At 58.3% G+C, this 19492-nt stretch overlaps 3 protein-coding genes across 5 annotated transcripts in view; 1 reads left to right on the forward strand and 2 right to left on the reverse strand.

Annotated features, from left to right (window-relative positions):
- The window catches only part of RCCD1 (RCC1 domain containing 1), a 29524-nt gene extending 27939 nt beyond the window's left edge, over window positions 1-1585 (reverse strand). For all 3 annotated transcript variants that reach the window (XM_057303615.1, XM_057303614.1, XM_057303613.1), the window contains exon 1: window positions 888-1585. The gene's annotated coding sequence lies outside the window, so the exon portion shown is untranslated. The remainder of the gene's footprint in view (window positions 1-887) is intronic.
- An 89-nt stretch (window positions 1586-1674) lies between these two features.
- On the reverse strand, window positions 1675-19436 carry UNC45A (unc-45 myosin chaperone A). Its single transcript, XM_026510489.4, has 23 exons — window positions 19314-19436; window positions 15792-15958; window positions 15381-15591; window positions 14460-14883; window positions 14118-14279; window positions 13843-13879; window positions 13368-13543; window positions 11585-11677; window positions 11056-11223; window positions 9655-9823; window positions 9177-9347; window positions 7936-8107; window positions 7029-7329; window positions 6137-6231; window positions 5790-5931; window positions 5274-5414; window positions 4953-5080; window positions 4737-4803; window positions 4198-4311; window positions 3855-3970; window positions 2938-3055; window positions 2676-2831; window positions 1675-2529 (listed from the first exon to the last, which is right to left on the reverse strand). The coding sequence occupies exons 4-23, from the start codon at window positions 14508-14510 to the stop codon at window positions 2272-2274; spliced, it is 2835 nt and encodes a 944-aa protein (XP_026366274.2). The 5' UTR covers window positions 14511-14883; window positions 15381-15591; window positions 15792-15958; window positions 19314-19436; the 3' UTR covers window positions 1675-2271.
- On the forward strand, window positions 17369-19002 carry HDDC3 (HD domain containing 3). The gene is made up of 4 exons (XM_026510503.4): window positions 17369-17505; window positions 17797-17852; window positions 17962-18202; window positions 18519-19002. Exons 1-4 carry the CDS (start codon window positions 17394-17396, stop codon window positions 18647-18649), a joined length of 540 nt encoding a protein of 179 aa, XP_026366288.1. The 5' UTR covers window positions 17369-17393; the 3' UTR covers window positions 18650-19002.
- Window positions 19437-19492: the final 56 nt, after the last annotated feature.

The raw sequence follows: 19492 nt of genomic DNA on the forward strand, positions 1-19492 counted from the left end.
GGGCACCTGCCCTGTCTTCCCCTTGACTCAAGCAAGATCACTACCCCACAGAGTAGACACCAGGTATTTAAGTGGCCTCTTCCTTCGACGTTGTCCTAGGATCTGAGCCCCTCCGGCTCCCAGTGTCAGGCACATTATCCCATGTCATCTTGGGAAACAGAATTACCCCCACTTGACAGAAGAGACTCCCAGAGAAAGTAACCCTTACACAATCACACAACTTAGGACCAAGAGGGCCAGAGGGCTGAAATCAAGTCCCACCGACTCCACATACAGTGCTCTTCCCACCAGGGCAAAGCAGAGCGTTCGGGAGACAGCGCCCTACGCGGTTCAACCAGCTCCAGGGTTCAGGTGTTTGCCTCTGCAGGCAGCGGTGCCTGTGTCCTTGGTCCATTTACTTAAGCTTTCTGGGTCCAATTCTGTTTCTTCAGTTTTACAAAGGCAGGGGATAGGAGAGGGTGCTGTCTGTACCTACCCTGTAGAACTGCGTGGAACAGATGGAAATACACGGTTCACGCACTGGCACATACCACGATAGGCAAAAGGTAGAGTTGATTTTAGAAAGTCCAGGCGTACTTACTGGTTTTCAAGGGACCTAGTTAAACACAATTTCAACTGGACCTCACCTAGTCATTTATTCGTTCTACAAACATTTACTGATGCCTTCCTTTGAGGGGATGAGAAAGACGGCTGTCTGCCCCCGAGGAGCTCACACATAAATGCGGGGACACACACACGGTCCCGTGGTTACAAAAGCAGCGGCTTTTTCTGTACAGCATGTTCGGCTTTGAAGTCAGACATGGGGTCCCTCCTGCGACCAAAGCTCCTCGACCCCGACCTGGGCTAACCCCCTCCATGTCCAGTCCCAACCCAAGGGGGCCTCTGACCTTGATCTTGACCCTGTGCCCTCCACCCTCCTCCGGCAGCTCCTCCCGACGGGCAGTCTCGAGGGAGGAAAAGCGCAGACGCGGGGGAGCCGCCTAGGACCCGGCTGCCAGCCGCCGCGGAGAAAAGGTTTGAGGAGCCGCGCCCCGGGCCACGCGCTCATTGGCTGCCGCAGCCTCCCCGGGCCAATCGCCGGCGAGCGCGGTAACGTCACGGCTCGGGGCCGGCGGCGTTCACCTCGGTACCCGCAGTCCCCGCCGCGGCCTGTGCAGCCCGAGCTCTATCGAGCTGGCCCCGGGGCCTGCGCTGGGTCGCTGCAGGCTCGGGTGTGAGGTGGAGTAACCTCCGGTGGGCGCAGGCCCGTCCCCTGCACGCCCGCGGAACTCGGGTTAGAATCCGAGCTGCGGGGCTGGCGAGGAGCGGCCGGGTCGACGCGTGCAGCCCGCCAAGCCCCTCAGCCCGGTACGGCGGCAGCTCACGCCGGACACGACGGGCTGGTGCCCAACAGGAAGCAGCCGTACTAGGCGGGCGCCTCGGCGAGTTTGGCCTTCCATTGGCTCGAAGCCTGTCACTCATTTCCGTGAACCAATGAGCTTCAATCTGGGCTCACAGAGCGGAAGCGGGCTCTCGCAGCTCTCTGCCCCGGCAGGTGGCGGAGCTCTTGCTCTCGCCTGGATCAGCCACCGGACTTTGCCATGAGGGAAGAGCAAGCTGGAACGACATACCAACCCCAAATCCAGAGCACTGGCACTCTCGGTACAAAGACAAAAGTATTGAAGGACCAGCATCAAGAGTCCAAACCCATTTATTCCCACACGACTGAATAGATTTTTATTAGCTTCCTAGGTTTACCCTGATCCTCCAACAGAATTAAAAAGCGCTCAGCAGGCTCCAGGGTGAGGAATCCGCTGGATTCCTTCCGTAGAGGTAGCTGTGCTGTACAGCTCTGCTGCGCACTCAACCAGGCCCGGCTCCTGCTTGAGACTGGCCCACAGCCAGGTCCCTGCCTAGGGACAGGGGGCACATCTAAGTTCCACATACTTTTTATTACAGGGTCGGGGTAGTCCCGCTAGCAGGCTCAGGTGAAGCTCCTAGCTGGTGAGGCTGCTTGACGTGCCCTTCCCAATGCCGGGAACGCACGGGCTGCGTTAGGAGGCACCTTCCCCATTCCCAGCTATCTACAGTAGTGCAGGAGCAGGGCCCTGCTGCATGAGGCTAGAGGCAGTGCTGGCAGAGCAGGCCGGTGTCTGACCGTGGTCCCTGATTCAGCAGAGGGCATCAGAGGGCAGGAGAGGCCAGTGTTCAGCACCCCAGCCCCCAGCAGCCAAAGCCGTGTCTGTCCTCACTCCTCTGCTGCAACAGGTAGCGTGTGCACCAGGCAGCCCCTCACTCTCCATCCTGGTGGGGTTTGATAAGCCCGTATTCCACCGCTTTCCCCAGGCAAGCCGCAGCAGCTCTCGTGACGGGGCTCTCCTTGCCCTTCGCCAGCACCGACAGGATCTCCAGCACCTCGCTCTCCATGAGGGTGCCGGCAATCTCTTTCGAGGCCTCCACCATGTTCAGTGCCACCACCACACCCCGGTGCTGCAGCTCCTGGTTGGGGCTCAGGAGCAAGGCCTGAAGGATCTCCAGCCAATGTGTGGTCTGCAGGAAATGGGGCAGGGTCACCAGCCACCACCGAGCAGCAGGCTCAAACGTGGCAGGAGCACTCCCGCGTGCCCTGCAGTGTCCTCCATGTGGGGCGTTCCCGGCCCACTCCCTCCCTCCCCCAGCCGAGAAGAGGCACTGACCACTTGGGGGATGCGGCTGCAGAGTGAGGGCCGCATGGAGGTGAGCATGGCCAGGCCCCCAGCAGCGGCCCGCCGCAGCAGCTCATCGTCCTCTCCGCTGTACAACACCAGCAGCTTCAGCCGGTCATTGCCCGTGGCTTCAAAGAGGTCCTGTACCTGTGGCCAGAGGACGGGAGGGGGCTGAGTGAGCTGCAGCAAAGCCAGGCAGGGCACAGGTACCTCTGCGCGCCTGTCGGTCAGGACCACCCGGACCCGCCCTCACCTCCTTGCTCATGGCCAGGTTACACATGCACTCCGTGGCTGCCCGGCGGATCATCTCATGCTCCTCGAACATGTAGCCCTCAATCATGGGCACCGCCTTCTCCTTCAGGATCTTCTGCCTGCGGGGCCAGGGTGGAAAGGTCAGCAGCCTCAGAGCTTCTGCAGCCACCTCCCCCACCCCCACGTCCCCATGCAATCGAGCCCGGGCCAAGGATCTCTCAGGCAGTGTCCAAAGACCCTCCTGCACCAGGTATGAACTGCGGTGGCTTCCAGCTTCTTCAGCAGGCCTAGGACATGGCACGGACTGTGGAAAATGCTCTACGGTAGGCGTTTGGAGACCTGGGGGCTGGTGACAATGATACTAACATCTAATATTTAAGTACTTACCCTGACCCAGAACTTGGACTCTTTCTTAAAACTCACCACGGCCCTACAGCGAAGGTGCAGGTATGCTTACTATTACTATTTTGCAGAAGAAGAAACCGACTGAGTGCGGATGGGGAGCCCAGTGTCACTGTCTGCAGTAGCAGCTGACGCATACTGCTTGGCCACACTGCTGGGAGCGAGCCGGGTGCCATGTACTCGGTGCTTCTGTGTGTATTTTCTCATTTAATGGTCACTGCCACTCCTGAGATAGGTACTATAACCATCCCATTCCACAGAGGGAAACTGAGGCACAGAGCAGCACTTGTTTGCGGTTACAGGCTAGCAACCAGTGAAGTCAGGACGTGAACCCAGACAGTCTTACTCCAGAGCTCACACAGTCACTGCCCCAGGCCTTGCACACTGGTGGACTGTGGGAGAGGCTAGACCTCCTGGCCTGTCTCCCCAGCTACAGGGAAGCCCCTGTGAGGCTCAAGTCAAGCAATGACCGAAGAGAGCTCTTCAAACTGTAAAGTGCTGTCCTGGGGACCTTACCGGAGCCTCTCACTGATCCCCGCCAGGTTCGTGAGAGCCATGAGTGCCTCGAAGTTCTGCAGGCCTGAGCAGCTGAGGTGCAGCAGGGAGACCAGGGGCCGGACCACCTCATAGATCTGTAATACAGCCACCTGTTAGGCCTACTCACCCCAGCCCCCACCAACCCCACCGACCCGAAGGGGAGAGGCCACTCCCAGAAAGAAGGCTGCCCTCCCCACCCCATGGCTCAGCAAAGCCGCCACTTCCTGCCTGTCCCAAGGAAGAGCCACAGCCCAGGTCAGAGGCCACCAGGGCCCAGTGAGGGGTAGAGCAGAGGCCGGGGCTGAGGCAGCAGCACACGCACCCGCTCGCCAGGAAAAGTCATCTCTGGGTTGGAGGTGATGGTGAGCTTGGCAAGAGCCTGAGCTGCCTTCGTCTGCCCCACATCAGTGCCTTCCAGGGCCAGCGGGAGCAGCGCCTGTGGGGATGAGCCGTCAGTGCCTGAGATGGGCCCTGGAGGGTAAGGCCCAAACCACCAGCCCCCGAGCCCTGACAGGGGTGCTCTCACCTCCCTCCTCCCCTAGGCTTGTCGACACTCCTTGCCCAGACCCTCCTCCTCTCTCCCAGGCCTCTCCTTAAGCTGCCCAAAGTCTTCCACAAACACTTATTAAGGGCCAGCCGTGGCTTGTGCTGGGCCCCAGGCCACGCAGGTCAATGACATGGAGAAAGGAGGACAGTCAGGATCTCCATGGCACGAACCTGCCCGCCCCCGTCAGCATCGCTCGCTCAGCAGGAACACTTTCCTGCGGGTCCCTCATACTGTGTTCCGGCCTCGTCTCTGGTGTGGCAGCCGCCGAGTCACATTTTATAGACCATCAGGAGGGAGTCCGTGAGCCAGCTTACCTTGCCCCCGCCCTGAGCCACCACAGTGCCACGGTCCTCCACCTCGTCCACCAAAGCCAGGAAGACCCTGCGGGGAGACGGTGCGGCTGGGCGGGCGCCAGCGGCCGGCAGACGCCCCACGCCCAGGCTCGGTGACCGCCAGCGGCCACGCGCGTGCCGCCCCTACTCCTCTGCTTCCGAGTCAGGACAGGTCTGGCCGCGCCGAGGCAGGCTCACCTGGAGAGCAGCTCCCGGCAGGAACCGGTCAGCACGGGGCTCTCGGTCTTCACCATGCACGTCATGGCCGACACCACGCCGGCCGCCAGCAGCTTCTTCACCCGAGCTCGCACGAAAGCCGGCTTGTCCTGAGAAGCAGGCAGCTTAGCAGAGCGGCCCAGCCGACTGGGCCGGGAGAGGGAGACCCTCCTCACAGCACAGATCGATGGGTGTGAATACAAAGGGAAAGCAGCCCGCTTAAACGGGAGGCTGCTGCAGATGGCCCCGGTCCACAGGTCCCGAAGACGCAGAGGCCCCCCAGCCCCTCAGAGGCTCCCTCACCTTGGGGTGCTGCTCGGGCACATGCTGCTTGGCGTACTTGGCCAGCTCCACCATCTTGGGGTCAGGCTCCTCACAGTCGTAGCTGTTGGTGCAGTTCACCAGTGCCGAGGCCACCGCAAAGAGCACCGACCTCTCCTCGGACTGCGGGCAGGAGAGGGGCAGTCAGGTGGCCGTCCCTGCGGCAGAGCAGCATGGGACAAATGCTGCCCGGGCCTCCGATTCTACCCTCAGCTGGACCACCTGGGCAGCAGGACGGATGTGGGAAGCTCCCAGGCCCAACCTGGCCCCAGACTCTGGGAGCTCACACACTCGACCTTCCTAACTCCCCCAAAGACACTGTCCTGTCCGACGCTGCCGGTGTAGCCCCATAGGCCCAGGCCACAGAGCAGCCACATGGGCTGCCAGCCCTCCCACCCTGGGGCCACAAGAGCCACTGACCCAGACCTGCCAAAAAAGCCTGGTAAATCCTAATCCTAGACACTGTTCCCAGAAGGTCAGAGGAACCCATGGAGCTACCGTGCTGAGTTGGAACAGAGCCTTCAGGGCAGCCTCATCTTCCACAAACTCTTCCTTCACGTCGGCGTCGAAGGTGAGGTAGGCCAGGCCCTCCACTGCCCAGCGCCGTGTGCCTGCGTCCATCTGGTCATTGCACAGCCACCTGGGGACACGCAGGGTAGTGGGCAACCATAAGAACGGTGGGGCCTCCCCTCTACACACAAAGCAGTTCACATGGCAGGATCCAGGAAGGTCTGCCTGGGGTACAGCAGGGTACTGGGGAGGCCCCAGCTTCCACCCAGACCTTCCTCCTTCCTCTCGAGGCCTAGCCAACAGGTGGGGAGCCAAGGCAACACCAAATAACTCACTTTCGACACTGCTTGGCCAGTTTGAGAGTGGAGCCTTCAGCAAACTGCTTCATGCTAAAGTCGGTCCCTCCAGCCGAGCCGAGCTTACACAGGCCCTGGAGGAAGAGGGGAAAACCAGTCGTTGGTCTCTAGGGATGGAGGCAGAGCTGGGCTCCCCCAGACCTAGCGTGGGCTCTCTCCCTGACATTCTGCCGGGCCCTCTGGAGGCCATGCGCATCCCTACCAGGCTGCCACCTAGAGATTTGGCAGCCAATCCGCTACTGGGGTGGCCATGTGACACACATCTGGTAGAGACTGACATATTGTCCACTGTGCAGTCCTGGACCCCAAACCCCCCAGGTGTGCACTGGGATGTGCTCTGTTCCTTTCCATGTCATACAGAGCTCTTTACAGGCGGAGCTAAGATGTGTGCAGAGAGAAGACAGGTGCCTCAGGCAAGGCAAGATCCTTCTGGAATGGAGAAGGCCAGGACTAAGTGCCCCAAGGAGGAGGACCAGCCTTCCCAAGGTGCACGGCTGCAGCAGGCTCACATAGGCCAACCGGGGCCCAAAGCTCCAGCACCTGGGGCCACCGGAGGCTGAGCCTTTCCACTAGCCTGGCCCAGCGGTCCTCCATCTCCTCCATCATCTCCTCCTGGAGCTTCTCCCACCGCCTCCAGGGGGCAGCATGTGCCGTCCCGCTTTCTCGGGGGTCCTCTCTGGACAAGGCTCATGTCCCTGACTTGACCATGAGCCCAGTGGTAGAAGGAGCCAGGGCTCACGCCTCTGGCCTCGACAAGGCCCTGCATGTCCCATATTTTCACCAGGCTGTGCTGGAGCCACACCCTCACATACCGGCCACCCAATAAATACCCCGCCTGCCGGCCTGCCCAGCCCAGGCCTGCCCAGCTCACCACCAGCGCCCGGATGCGGATGCTGTCCTTCTCGCTGCGCTTGTACAGGTCTTTCAGCAGCGAGACGCCGTTGGCCGTGATGAAGGAGGCCCGCTTGGCCTTGCCGGCCGCGTGGATCAGGGCCTCCACGGCTACCAGCTGCTCTTCCTCCTGCTCAGACGCACACAGAGCGATCACGCTCTCCATGACGCCACTCAGCTCCAGGGCCCGGTTGCCAGCTTCGCACGGGCCCTGCAGGAGGCAGGACACCGTCTGGATGGCCCGCAGCTTCCCGGCCAGCCCTTGGCCCTCAAACCAGCTCCTGAGGGGCACAGGGTGACAGGGGTCACGCCAAGGCCAGCATAAAGGGACTCTCCTTCCCTCCCTTCCCGTCCACCGGCCAGGCACCTGCACTACTCGGGCAGGAACAGCAAGGAAAGCTGCCACTGGGACGGCGAGCACCTGCCCCTGGGCACCGGCTGCCCGTTTTCTCTCGCTAGGTTTCCGGGCCTCCCCTGATCATGTATCTGACCTGCGTGACTCGCTCACACCACCGCTGAGCTCCTTTCCCGCGCTTAGGACAATCCAAAATTGCTCTGCTCATTTCAGGATTTGTCCTCAGGCCCAGCTAGAAGCTCCTTAAGGGCAGGACTATCGCGCTGCACTGTGGTGTCAGGACGGAAACACTGAAGGGCCCAGTACACACACTGCGCGCTCGAGGACGTTTGCTGCCGTGTAGAACGGAGAAAGAACGTCCCCTGCAGAGGCCGTTTTGGAAAAAGAAGTGGGCCTTGGGCCCACTGTGGTCCCTGCGAGGCCTCCCCAAGCCTGCTCTCCTGGCTGAAACCCTTTCACTGCTGTCCCTCCCCAAGGAGGGCAAACCCCTGTCAGCGCCCCTGGCAACGGGCTGCGGGGTCGGCTCCCTTACTTGATGTAGTTCTCGCACAGTCGGTGGAAATTCTCCCTCTCGGCGTCACACTTCAGGTCATCAAAAAGCTTGCTGAGTAGCACAGAAGCGCTCATGCGGCTGTTCGCGGTCACGGCGAGCTCCCCGGGAGGCTCCTGCACAGAGCCCCCCACCTCCAGAATCTTCTTCAGCCCTGAAAAGACAAGCTGCTATGGAGGAAGCAGAACGCAGGCAAAGGGAGGAGGTTCCCCAGGAGGGGCACGGACAAGCAGGGCCTCCCGGAGACGAGGGTACAGAGCGTGGACAGCCGTGTGCAGGACAGGCGTGGAGAGCCTGGGGGGCTGATCCACCACCTCTGGGGGCAGTCGTGGCATCAGGGAAGGCCCTCGCAAGTGAGGACTGCATGCTGGTCCTGCCCACGGGGCCACATGCTCTGGGACTTTGAGATTCCTTGTCTGTAAAACCGAAGGGGAAAATAACACCCAGGCCTCACAGCATTATGGGGACACGAAAAGATGAGCACCCGATAAAGGTACTCACGGGGGGACTTTGACAAACTTTCCTTATTTCTCTCTTAAGGGAGAAGAGAAGCATGAATTGATTCACATATACGTGTGCGCCTGTACGTATACGTGTATGTATGTATTTAATACTTTTTTTTTTTTTTTTTAGTACTCTCTCTACTCAATGCAGGGCTTGAACTCACAACCCTGAGGATCAAGAGTCACATGTTCCAGGGGCGCCTGGGTGACGCAGTCGGTTAAGCAGCTGAGTCTCGATTTTGGCTCAGGTCCTGATACCGAGTCTTGCCTTGAGTCTGGCTCTGTGCTCAGCAGGGAGTCTGCTTGAGATTCTCTTCCTTTCCCTCTGCCCCTGTCCCCCCATCACAAGCACGCTCTCTCAAATAATAAACTTAAAAAAAAGAGCTACATATTCCATTGACCGAGCCAGCCAGGCGTCCCAAGAAGTGTGAATTTATACAGTAAACTTCAAAGTATTTTTCTCTGAGTACAGAAGTAATGCACTCACTGGGAAACACCTCAGATACAGAAAACCGATCCAGCCTCCCCGTTGCCTTGCAGGCCTGCTCGATGCGCACGCACGGGCACATGGGCACGGCTGAAGGGTCTCACCCTGCGTCCCTGACGCTACAATGCAGGCCACAGGGCACACTTCGGTGCAGACACAGGGCCGGTACAGTCACCCAGGAAGACATAACAGATACTCAGGCTCCTTCTTCCTCTTCAAAACTGATCACCTACCTTGGTCAATGACCCAGAGGGTGAGGCTGTTGTTGGGGTCCTTCAGGGACTTCCGGGGCACCGCTTTAATCAGGAGGGTCAGAGCGTTGTCCCGGCCTTGGCCGGAGACCCCCACCTCAGTCAGTAGCTCCAAGAGGTTACTGATGAGGATCTTTAGCTCCCGGGCAGGATCTGGCGACAAGAAGGCGTTAGTGAGCCCCGCAGTGGCCCAGCCCTGCCTGATCCCTGACCTCCCCAATTGGCCAGGGAGACATAGGAAGGGGCCACCTGTCTCCTGGGCTCTGGGCTGGGCTCCAGCCTTCCCTGTAGGTATCCTTCCCCGTAGGCTTCAAATCTAGAGTAAGATACTGTCACTGAGCCATATTCCTCCACAGCCTGCGGCGGCAGGCGTGGCCCCCAAAGAGCTGGCCTGGCTGGCCCGGCCCCTTCCCCTCCATGACTGCAACACCCAGAGGACCACAGACCTGCTTCCACTCACCCACGATGATGGCGCCTTCTTTGCCTCTGAAGCCCTTCTTGACGCCTTCCTTGAGGGCGTCGAATATAACCTGCAGCAGGTGGCAGGCAGCCAGGGACACGGCTTGGCTCTCCACGCCCAGGATGGAGACCACACGCCGAGTTCCCAGCACACTCAAGGTTGCCACTGTCTGGGGAGAGAGGGGCAGAGCCTCCGGTTGGTGGAGGGCAGCCACAGAGTTCCCTAACTGTGGGTCGTGTGTGGCCAAGAGAGAAAACATTTGGGGGAAAGGACCAGCTCCAAGTGGAATCAAAGTTGGCCTGACTGAGGGTGTGACCCGGGGTAATACCAGGATCATTTTGTGGGAACGGCTTCCTAAAGGAAACATTCCAGAGGAATCCACCACTACCTCCCCTCAGCTTGTCAGAGGAGACCAGGAACACTGTAGCCCCTGGAAGAGCTGCTGTGGTTTGTGTTTCCCCAGCAAGGAGCCCCAGAAGCCTGGACGAGCTCCATGACTCCAGGTCCAAGGACACCTGGTTCCTTTCCAGTGGTGACCCTGAGGTTCTGTCTGCAGCCGGGGGATGTGGACATGCATGGAACGGACGACAAGGCCTCTCTACCCCATTTCTAAGCTGGATATCCCAGGGGTTCCCTTGGGATGGGCAAGAAGGCTGAAGGAGGTAGATGGAATTCACATGGCTTACCACTCTTAGTCCTGGGAGACCCAGAAATATAGCCTGAGTTTGGCCTAAAGAGCTTTCACGTAATATCCCACAGCTTCATCCCTGATCTCGGAATTATGGACGTGTCTCAGAGGAACCAAGGGTCATCAGGTCCCTGTCCCCTGGGTCCAGCCAACTCAGGCAAGAGCTAGGGCCCGCGATTTTACCAGGGCAGGACTGTTCTTCCACAGCTGTCTGTGCTGGACGTGTCCTGTCTATGCTGACAACCAGTTCAGGGTCAAGCCCCTCATATCTGGTCCCTGTCTTGATGGTACAGATGCTGTGCGTGACACCACTGACCACATCATTGGCTGGAGGACACCTCTGCAGGGGAAATGTCAGTCTGATGGTTAGGGAAGGACGGGGGCCCCTTTCCTTGCAGCAGCTTGCTTTTACTGTATGACAAGTGAGTCTGAACGAAGTGTCTCTGAGCCGGCTCCAGGAAAGCCTAGCTCAGGCCTACTTAAAGCATGGGCTCAGGGTGTCAGTGGGCTGCTTTTGCTTTTACAGGCCCCAGTACATCCCAATCATGTTGGGTTTTTTGGAGCCATTTTAATTTTTCTTCTCTCATTACACGTCCCCTTGTGCTCTGCCTGTGCTGCTTCTGCAAATACAGTGAGGGGTGGGAGGGTGGGTGATTGGCTGGAGGAACACAGACACGGACTGAGGCAGTAACCGCGCCCTCTGGCCCACCTACTCGTGACTGGTGTTCGGAACAAATGCCGACCAGTGTGCGCAGAGCCGCCAGCATCAGGTCAGCCTCGCCCGTGTCCAGCAGGCGTTGCAGCAGCTGAACCCCGTTGCTCCGGAAGATCTTCTCAGCCCCAGCATCCTCCCGGGCCAGCACCACCAGGTTCTGGGAAGCCTATGTCAAAGGAAGCGCACTATCCTGTGGACACGACACACGGCACAGGCCAGGGCGAGCCGCAAGCCTGAGCTCTGGACCGTACAGCCTCCATTTAGCAGCCGAGTGACCCTGGTCACAAATGTACTTCTATGAATTTCAGTTTCCTCCAGTAAGTAAGTAAAAGGACCCACGCAGGCCCCAGGCCCTGGAAGTTCTCGCTCGGGCTCTGGGAGCCCAGCCGCGGGACCTGAGGAGCACCATGCAGCACAGCAGGCCAGCAGCGGCTGGTGGGCCACACCGGCTCCGGCGAGGGCACCGCCGGGGGGGCGGGGGGCTGTAGTGTGAGTTCCGCCCCCACTCGCTCAGTCCAGACCTATACCTTTTGCTTCTTCTCAGTGCCTTTCTCTTGCGGGTCCAACAGTATCTGAAACATCTGTTCCACTTTGGCATCCGTCGAGGACATGTATCGCACCTACGACAAACCAAGGAGGCACCGAAGAGGTCACTCTGTCCGCCAGAGACAGCGCATTCCCTGTGTGCTCCCTTCTGCTCCTCCCGGGGCCTAACTCCTGCCGCCGGCACAGCTAGGACATCTGGGCTGCGGGCTCACGGCACGCTACCCTGGGCAGGAAGAGACTCGCTTGGCAGCTTCACCCAAACTTCCCGCGGCTGTTTTCCCTTCTGAGCTACTGCCCGCTCAGGCAGTAGGGGCGGCGCCAGTGAAGGTGGTGCCATTCAGAAGGGAAGGCCCCTGCGAGCCGCGGGGCCACCCCTCCGGAGGTGCCATCCATGCTGTGGCAGCATGCATGCTCTGCCCGTGGCACTCAACCCAGCATTGACACCTGCAGAAGGGAGTCATGAGGTAGCTGCGAACACTCTCTGGGGCTCCAGAATTCTCTGACAACTTCTAAAAATGATGTGATTGAGCAAGCTCATCCTAGGCCCTCTCCCTCCCCAGGGTCCAGGGCATGAATGGTGGCACGTACCTAGCACTTGTGCCACTCCCCGCTTCCCCCTTCACATCCATGGCAGACGTGACCAATCACTCATGCATGGAACGTTCTGCTAGGCCCACCAACCTGCTTCCTAGTCCATCTCAACACAGGGCTCTAGGCAGCTCCTGCTGACCAAACAGAGCTGGCATGCAGGGGAAACGATCTGCTTTCCCAGGTCTCAACCTTTCAGTAGGGTGTTTGCCAGCGTATTACCTGCTCTCACTGTGACAGCACTGGAACATCACGTGATCTGGTTAATTCAAGTTTGGTTGTGATTCATGATGGGCTTTAGGTTCTTTTCTCCTAAAGTAACTTTTAATATATGTACTATACAAACAATGTCTCTTTCTACATCATGAAGTTAATGGATGGAGCAAAATCTCTGAAAAACTCCATCAATCCCACTCCTTTCCCCAGGGGTCACACTGTTACCATTTTGATGTGTATGTCTGAAAATATTTTTCTTTATATTTACAAACCCAAGTGGGCCCACAGAAGAAACGTGGTACTGTTTTGAGGGTGTACATGGGGTATTGTTTCAACATAAACAGTATCATACTATATGTGTCATAGCATACTTGGCTTTTTTTCATTTAAGAAGTATTCTCTTTCCACGTCTATACACGCAAATCTACCGATTCTTGGTAACTATGATACAGGAGTCCACAGTAAGGGCAGCACTCGTTTATTTAGCCATCCCCTACTGCTGGGCAGGTAGCCAAGCCCCAATTTTTCATTACAACAAACAAGGCTGAAATAAACATACACACGCCTGCTTGTGTACATGGGCAAGGCTTCTCCAGTAAACATACTGGATCACAGGATATGCTCACTTAAAATTTTAAGAGCTATGTTCAGGTACTCCCGAAGGAGCTGTACCAACATATACCAACTCCGGCAGTCATGAGCGAGCCCACCACTTAAGCGCCTGCATCCCTTTTTCTAGCAAACTGCATGTACTTTAGAAGTCTGCCAAACAGACCACCGAAAAAATAGCACTTTGCTGTTGTTTTTATTTGCTTCTCCCTAATCGCTAGCAAGGCTGAGCATCATTCCACAAGCTCGTTTGCCATCAGTGTCACCTGTGTTTACACCCTTTGCCCAGATCCATTTACCAGTGTCCATCTACCACCTGTCAATGCCTCTCTCTCTCGGTCATTCACGTACCTTCTCCTGAATCTGGCCCCCAATGTTCCTCAGGGCCTCCTGGAACACTTTGTTCTTGGGCTCCAGGCTCACACATCTCTGCAGGTCAAGGACAGCCTGGTCAAGGCGGCCCAACTTCTCTAGTGCTTGGCTGCGCCGATAAAGTGCTTTGACATCTCCTCCGTCCTTTTCGATGGCTGAGCACAAACGGGAGCTCTGTCAGCACCCGTGAGGCCACCGTCTCCAGGCAAGAGCAGTAGGGAAAGGTCTCGAGGGCCCGAGGAAGGTGGGGGGACAGATGTGGGGCTCAGTATTCCAGCCTCAGAAAAGGTGAGGGTAGCTGCAGAGAAGGAAATGCCCGAGGAAGTGGGAAAGAAAGAAGGCAGAGGTGTTTCTGGGGCCAAAGGGAAAGGAAAATGCGAAGGTGCAGTGGCCCCAGAGTCCTTGCCCACCATTAGAAGCCCCACAGCTCCGCACCCCACCCATAGTTCCCTACCTTTGGATGCCTCGGTTTCTGCTTTGTTGTAATCTTCCTGTAAGAAAAGGAACAGGAGCTTGAGAGGCTGGGTCGTCTTCCTTTCAGGGCACTAGCTGGGCAGCAGGGCTGTGCTCTAGAGCCACTCGATTCCCCACCACCCCGAGGCCCAAAAGACATCAGACAAGTAAGTGTAGGTGGCCTGGAAAGATGAATGCCCAGCCGGGACCCAAACAGCAGCGAGACGCGCAAACCGGGCCCAGACAGGGCAGAGGAAGAGCAGCCGGCTCCCTCACCAGCTTGAGGTGGCAGGCGGCCCGGTTTCGGTGCAGAATGGCCTGGTCCTGGGGCGTAGCGCCCAGACCCAAGGCCTGAGTGTAGGCCGTCAGGGCGCCCTCGTAGTCCCCGCATTTGAACAGCTCGTTGCCCTCCTTCCGCAGCTGCTCCACCGCACTGGCCTGTGGAGGGAATGGGTGGAAACGTCGGGGGTGAGCTCAAGCCAGGGCCGGGGAGCTGGGAGAGAGGAGACCGGGGGTCATGGTCAAGTCCCATGGAGGGCCAAGACTGGGGGAGGAGGAAGCCGGGGAATGGTCAGAGCAGGTGGGAAGTGGTGATGGAACCCGAGGATGGGTACGCACCCCGGGGGCGGCCGGCCGGGGCTCGGGGGTGCCCGGACCACTCAAAGTCATCGCGGCGGAACGGGAGTCCACGGCGCGCGCAGGCGCAGTCTCCGGGGCGGAGTGGGACCAGGCTCAGGAATCTGGCGTCGGCTGCCCCGCCTCGGTCCTGCGTCAGAGGCGGAGGCAGAGAAGGGGCGCGGCCAAGGCGAGAGGGCCCTGGTGGGCGGGGCTCGGGTCCGCGGCGCCGACAGGCCGTGGGCGCGTCTAGTTTGTTTTCACCGGGACCTGCAGGGGGCGCGCGGCGGAGGACCCAGAAGGAGGCCGGCAAGGGCCCCGGCGCCGACCCCCGCCCCGACCGCGGCAGAAGTGCACGAGATCGGCGGTCATCAGGGCCACGAGCAGCAGGGTATAGAGACCCAGGGCTAGGAGCGGGCCCCGACCCCTGTAGGATGGGGGAGAGTATTAGGGTGCTGGCCCCAGCCGCGCGCTTGCCGCTGCAGCCTGTCGGTTACCGCGCTCCTGAGAGTCCGGAGAACGCTCGGGACACTCCTCTCCCCAGATTAATGTAGAATTCGTAAATAGAAATTCAGGAGGGCTCACAGTTGCCATGAAGCCATCCATGGACGGATTCAGTTTTGAAAACCCCGACTATAATGGGTGTAATCCACGGACTACGAGATCTCTCAGTCTGACACCCGTCCCACCTCACCCAGACCCACAGTGCATGCAATGGCTCCCTGTTACCCGCTTACATACACCCCTGAACTTCTTTTCACACAACTGTTTGTAATTATGTATTCACGCGATTTTCTGTTTGAAGTCTGCCCCTCCACTAGTCTGTATGCTACAAGCCTCCCGCCCCAGAATTTAAAAAACAGAGCTCCGGATGCTGGAACACCCTGTCAGTGTCCCAGTGGCTCTGGGGCTTGGAGTTCTCACCTGAGGATGGGTGGGGGCGGAAGGGCAGACAGGTTGACCTGGTACAAGGCCTCAAATTCAGTCCGGGTGCAGCAGGAGCCCCCCGCCGCCTGCAGGTGGCAGCAGTAGGCTTCCTCCGGGGTATCAGAGAGCCGAGGACAGAAAAAACCGGGGTAGTGGCGGCCATCAGCATCCCAGGTGGTCTGGCACAAGTGAGGGTGGTGGACCAATGCTGAAGGGAGGGGCAAGGGGCTGGAGACAGGCAAGAATGGTCTCCCCACACCCAACTACAACCCTTCTGGAGAGTGAAAATGACCAGCCGTTATCAAAAGGGCAGACTCCCTTCCTCCCCAGCAGCTTCTCAGAGCAGCTCATACTCTGCTGAAATTGTAGGGACCTGAAGAGGGGTGCGCGCAGAGGAGTGTGCTGTACCTGAGAGAGAGGTCGGCTGAGCAAGCGTCACCCAGCTGAAGAGCAGCAGCAGCCCCACGGTCAGGCCAGTCAGCAAAAGGCCCAGCCTCCCCGGAAGGCCCATGAGATGTCACGGCCACCTCAGCACTGGTCTTCGGAACCCCAGCATCCCTCTTTCTAAGCCATGGCTGCAGACAGTAGGGAAATAAAAATCAAAACTGCAAGGCCCCTGGTGCCATTAACACAAACCTGAAGCGTCTCTCCCAGACTTCTGGAGAGAGATGAAAGTGACCGAGTTTCTATCTGCTGTTGGAAAACGTGGGGACGGTGTCTCCCAGCTGCCTAAGGTTTTCCGAGCTGAAGGGGGAAAGGTTCAGAAGACTAGAGGGCAGAATGAGGCATGAGACAGAAGTTGAGCCGTTAGGCTGAAGAACAGACAAGCATTTAGAGCCAGATATGTTTCTCTCTACCCACTCTCGATTTCCAGGCTGCGGTGGAAGCCCTGGGAATTCTGGTCGTTCCATTTCAGGCCCCAGGGACCTCGGTTACAGCGTTTGGAGCTTTCCTCCCTAACTTCTGCATCATGGCAACCACTAAGACTAGCTGAAAAACAAGGCTAAGTTCTCCCATTAACTTTTCCCTTGAGCCCTTGTCTGCCCCAGGTACCAACCAAAACATAAAAGCTACCAGTCTAATTGGAGTACTATACTTTACAAACCAGTTCACAGGAAAAGCTCTTCCAGGGTCTCCAGGTCTCTCTTACCCCTTAAACCTCATAGAAGCCATCTGCTGAGACAGGGAATTTCTCTAGAAGGCCCAAGGCACCTGCCAGCAGTGTTGTTATTCTAGAGTCTGTGGAGACCTGACAATGTCATGCTCCCAGAACAGCATGACAACAGTTATCATCTGAGGGGCCCACAGCAGGTGTCTGGGGACTGAAGCAGGAACAGTTGTGGTACAAGAAAGAAATGCAGCACCTGAGAACAAAGAAGACAGTTCTTGCAGAAATATCACTGCTGCCTGGGAGTCTAAACCTGAGGCAATTAGGCAGGCTTCTAGTGTGAGCTCCGATTTTCAGAGGTCAGGCTGTAGGGTCTTCTGGGCCCAAAGGTGAGGCTCCCATGCCCATACCAACCAGTCCCTCCCTGCAGGGAAAACCATTTTTAGAGCACTATGAGAATTTTCAGAGCATTGACATTGAAGATTGTCTTTTCACGAGAGGAGAGGATCCTCTTGGAGGAGGTTGTCTTTGACCCTGGGGTGACTAGATGAATTGCCCTTTCTCCAAGGAACCACAGTCCCCTGTGTCCTCCTGCCCTGGATCCAGCACACTGTCAGAACACTGTCTTATTTCTTGTCTTCCTCCTTCCCCGAGACTGTGGGTTCCCAGAGAGACAGGCCATGCCGTTCTAGCACCTCCAGCAGAGCATCTGAACCAGGGGCTGCGATGCTGAGGGCAGCTCCCCACACCAGCGGCTCTCTCCGCCGGGATGTGGGCTCCCGAGAAACCTGTCTGGGTCGGACTCCACAGTTACCGGCCTCCGCGGCGCCAGGGGGCGCTGTGGACGTTCCGTCTGGGATCCAGGGGCTCCCGGGACGTCAGTCGCCCGCCCCACCCGCGCGATGGGCTCCGAGGCCGCGCAGCTGGTGGAGGCCGCCGACTTCGCGGCTCGCAAGCACCGACTGCAGCGGCGGAAGGACCCCGAAGGGACCCCCTACATCAATCACCCTATCGGTGGGCGCACCGCCCGGGGAGCAACCGCAGCGGCGTCTAGGGGGTGGGGACCGGGAAGGGAACACGGAGGGCCTACACCTTATTGAGCACCTACTCTTTCCCCGGCTTTGTGCTGGGCACTTTACGTGTTTAAGCCTCAAAACAACGGGGGGCGGTAGGCATGATTGTTCCTCTGCACAGTGGACACCCAAAAGGTCATCTGGCTAGTGAGAGGCCACATGTGGCTCTGCAAAATCCGCAACACGCAGCCTGGGACTCCCTCAGGTCTGACTTCCTGCTTTGCCCCGTCAGGTGTGGCTCGGATCCTGACCCATGAGGCGGGAATCACTGACATTGTGGTGTTACAGGTAACTCCCCTCGTGCTCTCCTAGGAGGCTAGGGTAGGGATCAGGGACCCCATTCGGCCCGGGCACCCCTTGCCTGGGGTCGCAGGGCTAAGCGGAAGCCTGTCCCCAGGCAGCCCTGCTCCATGACACAGTGGAGGACACAGACACCACCTTGGATGAGGTGGAGCTGCACTTTGGGGCGCAAGTGCGGCGTCTGGTGGAGGAAGTAACAGATGACAAGACTCTGCCCAAGCTGGAGAGAAAGCGGCTGCAGGTGGAGCAGGCACCCCACAGCAGTCCCGGGGCTAAACTGGTGAAGCTGGCAGACAAGCTGTACAATCTGAGGGACCTGAATCGCTGCACCCCAGAGGGTACGCTCCCCCACCTGCTCTGAGGGACAGGGGAGGGATGTCCACCTTCTGGAGGCACAGTTTGGTCAGTTCCAGTGGAAAAAAAAAAGAGCCTGGGCATTCTTGTTGATTCCCCCAGCTAATCCTACTAGACCACTCTGATCTTTCACACCGCAGAAGTGCGATAACTGGGCCAAGGGGACGTTTTCATGACAAATCCCATCGGGAACTCCTCTTGTGGCCCGGCACCAAGCCCTCCAGGGAGTGGGCAGAAATGGGCAAAATGCAATGCTATCCTGGATGCCCTGTGAACAGTTTTCTGTCCATTCTCGTGCAGGATGGTCTGAACATCGAGTCCAGGAATACTTCGAGTGGGCAGCGCAAGTGGTGAAGGGGCTTCAGGGAACAAACCGGCAGCTGGAAGAGGCTCTAAAGCAGCTGTTTAAGGAGCGGGGGCTGGCACTCTGAGCAGCGCTGGGAGCCTTCAGGGGCCCAAACTCCAGCCTTGGCCAGGCCAGAATGGATTCCTATTCCAGCCTTTCGGTGCCTCTGCATCTCCCTCCCTGATTGGTTCAGGCCAGATCCGAGAGGCCAAAAAACACTTGTCTCTTCTCACTCTGAATGTGTCCTGCCGACTGAGCCCTGGATTGTGGAAATCAGATGCAGCTCGTCCAGTCTTAATGCACTTACTGCCCTTTCTCCAGCCCTTGGGTCTGTTTGCTATTCTGCATGGGCGAACTCTGGCCCCTCAGGGACTTCAGCTTTTATAAACTCTAGTTCATAAGTCGTTATGGAAAAATAAAGCATTTTGGGTAAAGCTTTAAGCTCTTGCTGCTCCTTCCCCAGCCTGCCGAATGGGGAGCAGGTAGGAGGGATACCTGCCCTTTGACATGGCAGGGTACCGGTGGTGTGCCCCCAGGGACAGGTCCCTCAGGTTGAGGGCCTCGACCCTCCCCTCCCCCGAGCCTGGCTTCCTTATCAGTGAGATAGGCTGTGTAATTACTAGGGTTAGACTAGGTCACGTCTCAGACGGAGCCTGACACATAGGTGCTCGAGAATGGTAGTTGTCTTCCTCCTTGAAGAAAGTTGGACGGGATGACAGATGTTTTGGAAAGGAATGCCACCTGCTTACCAACAGCAACAGGACAGGGCCGGTGGGGGTACCGCGAGTCCCTCACGCCCCAGACCGCCCCGGAAACTCGCCGCGATTCGAAGCCCATCTCAGATCTCAGCCCTATCACGCCGCCGGGTTCTTTGGTTGCTAAGTGACACGAACTTCCGGGCGCCTCCGGAAGTGGCCGCGGGGAGGCC

The sequence above is a fragment of the Ursus arctos genome, unplaced genomic scaffold (assembly GCF_023065955.2).
Source record: "Ursus arctos isolate Adak ecotype North America unplaced genomic scaffold, UrsArc2.0 scaffold_28, whole genome shotgun sequence".
NCBI lineage: Eukaryota > Metazoa > Chordata > Mammalia > Carnivora > Ursidae > Ursus > Ursus arctos.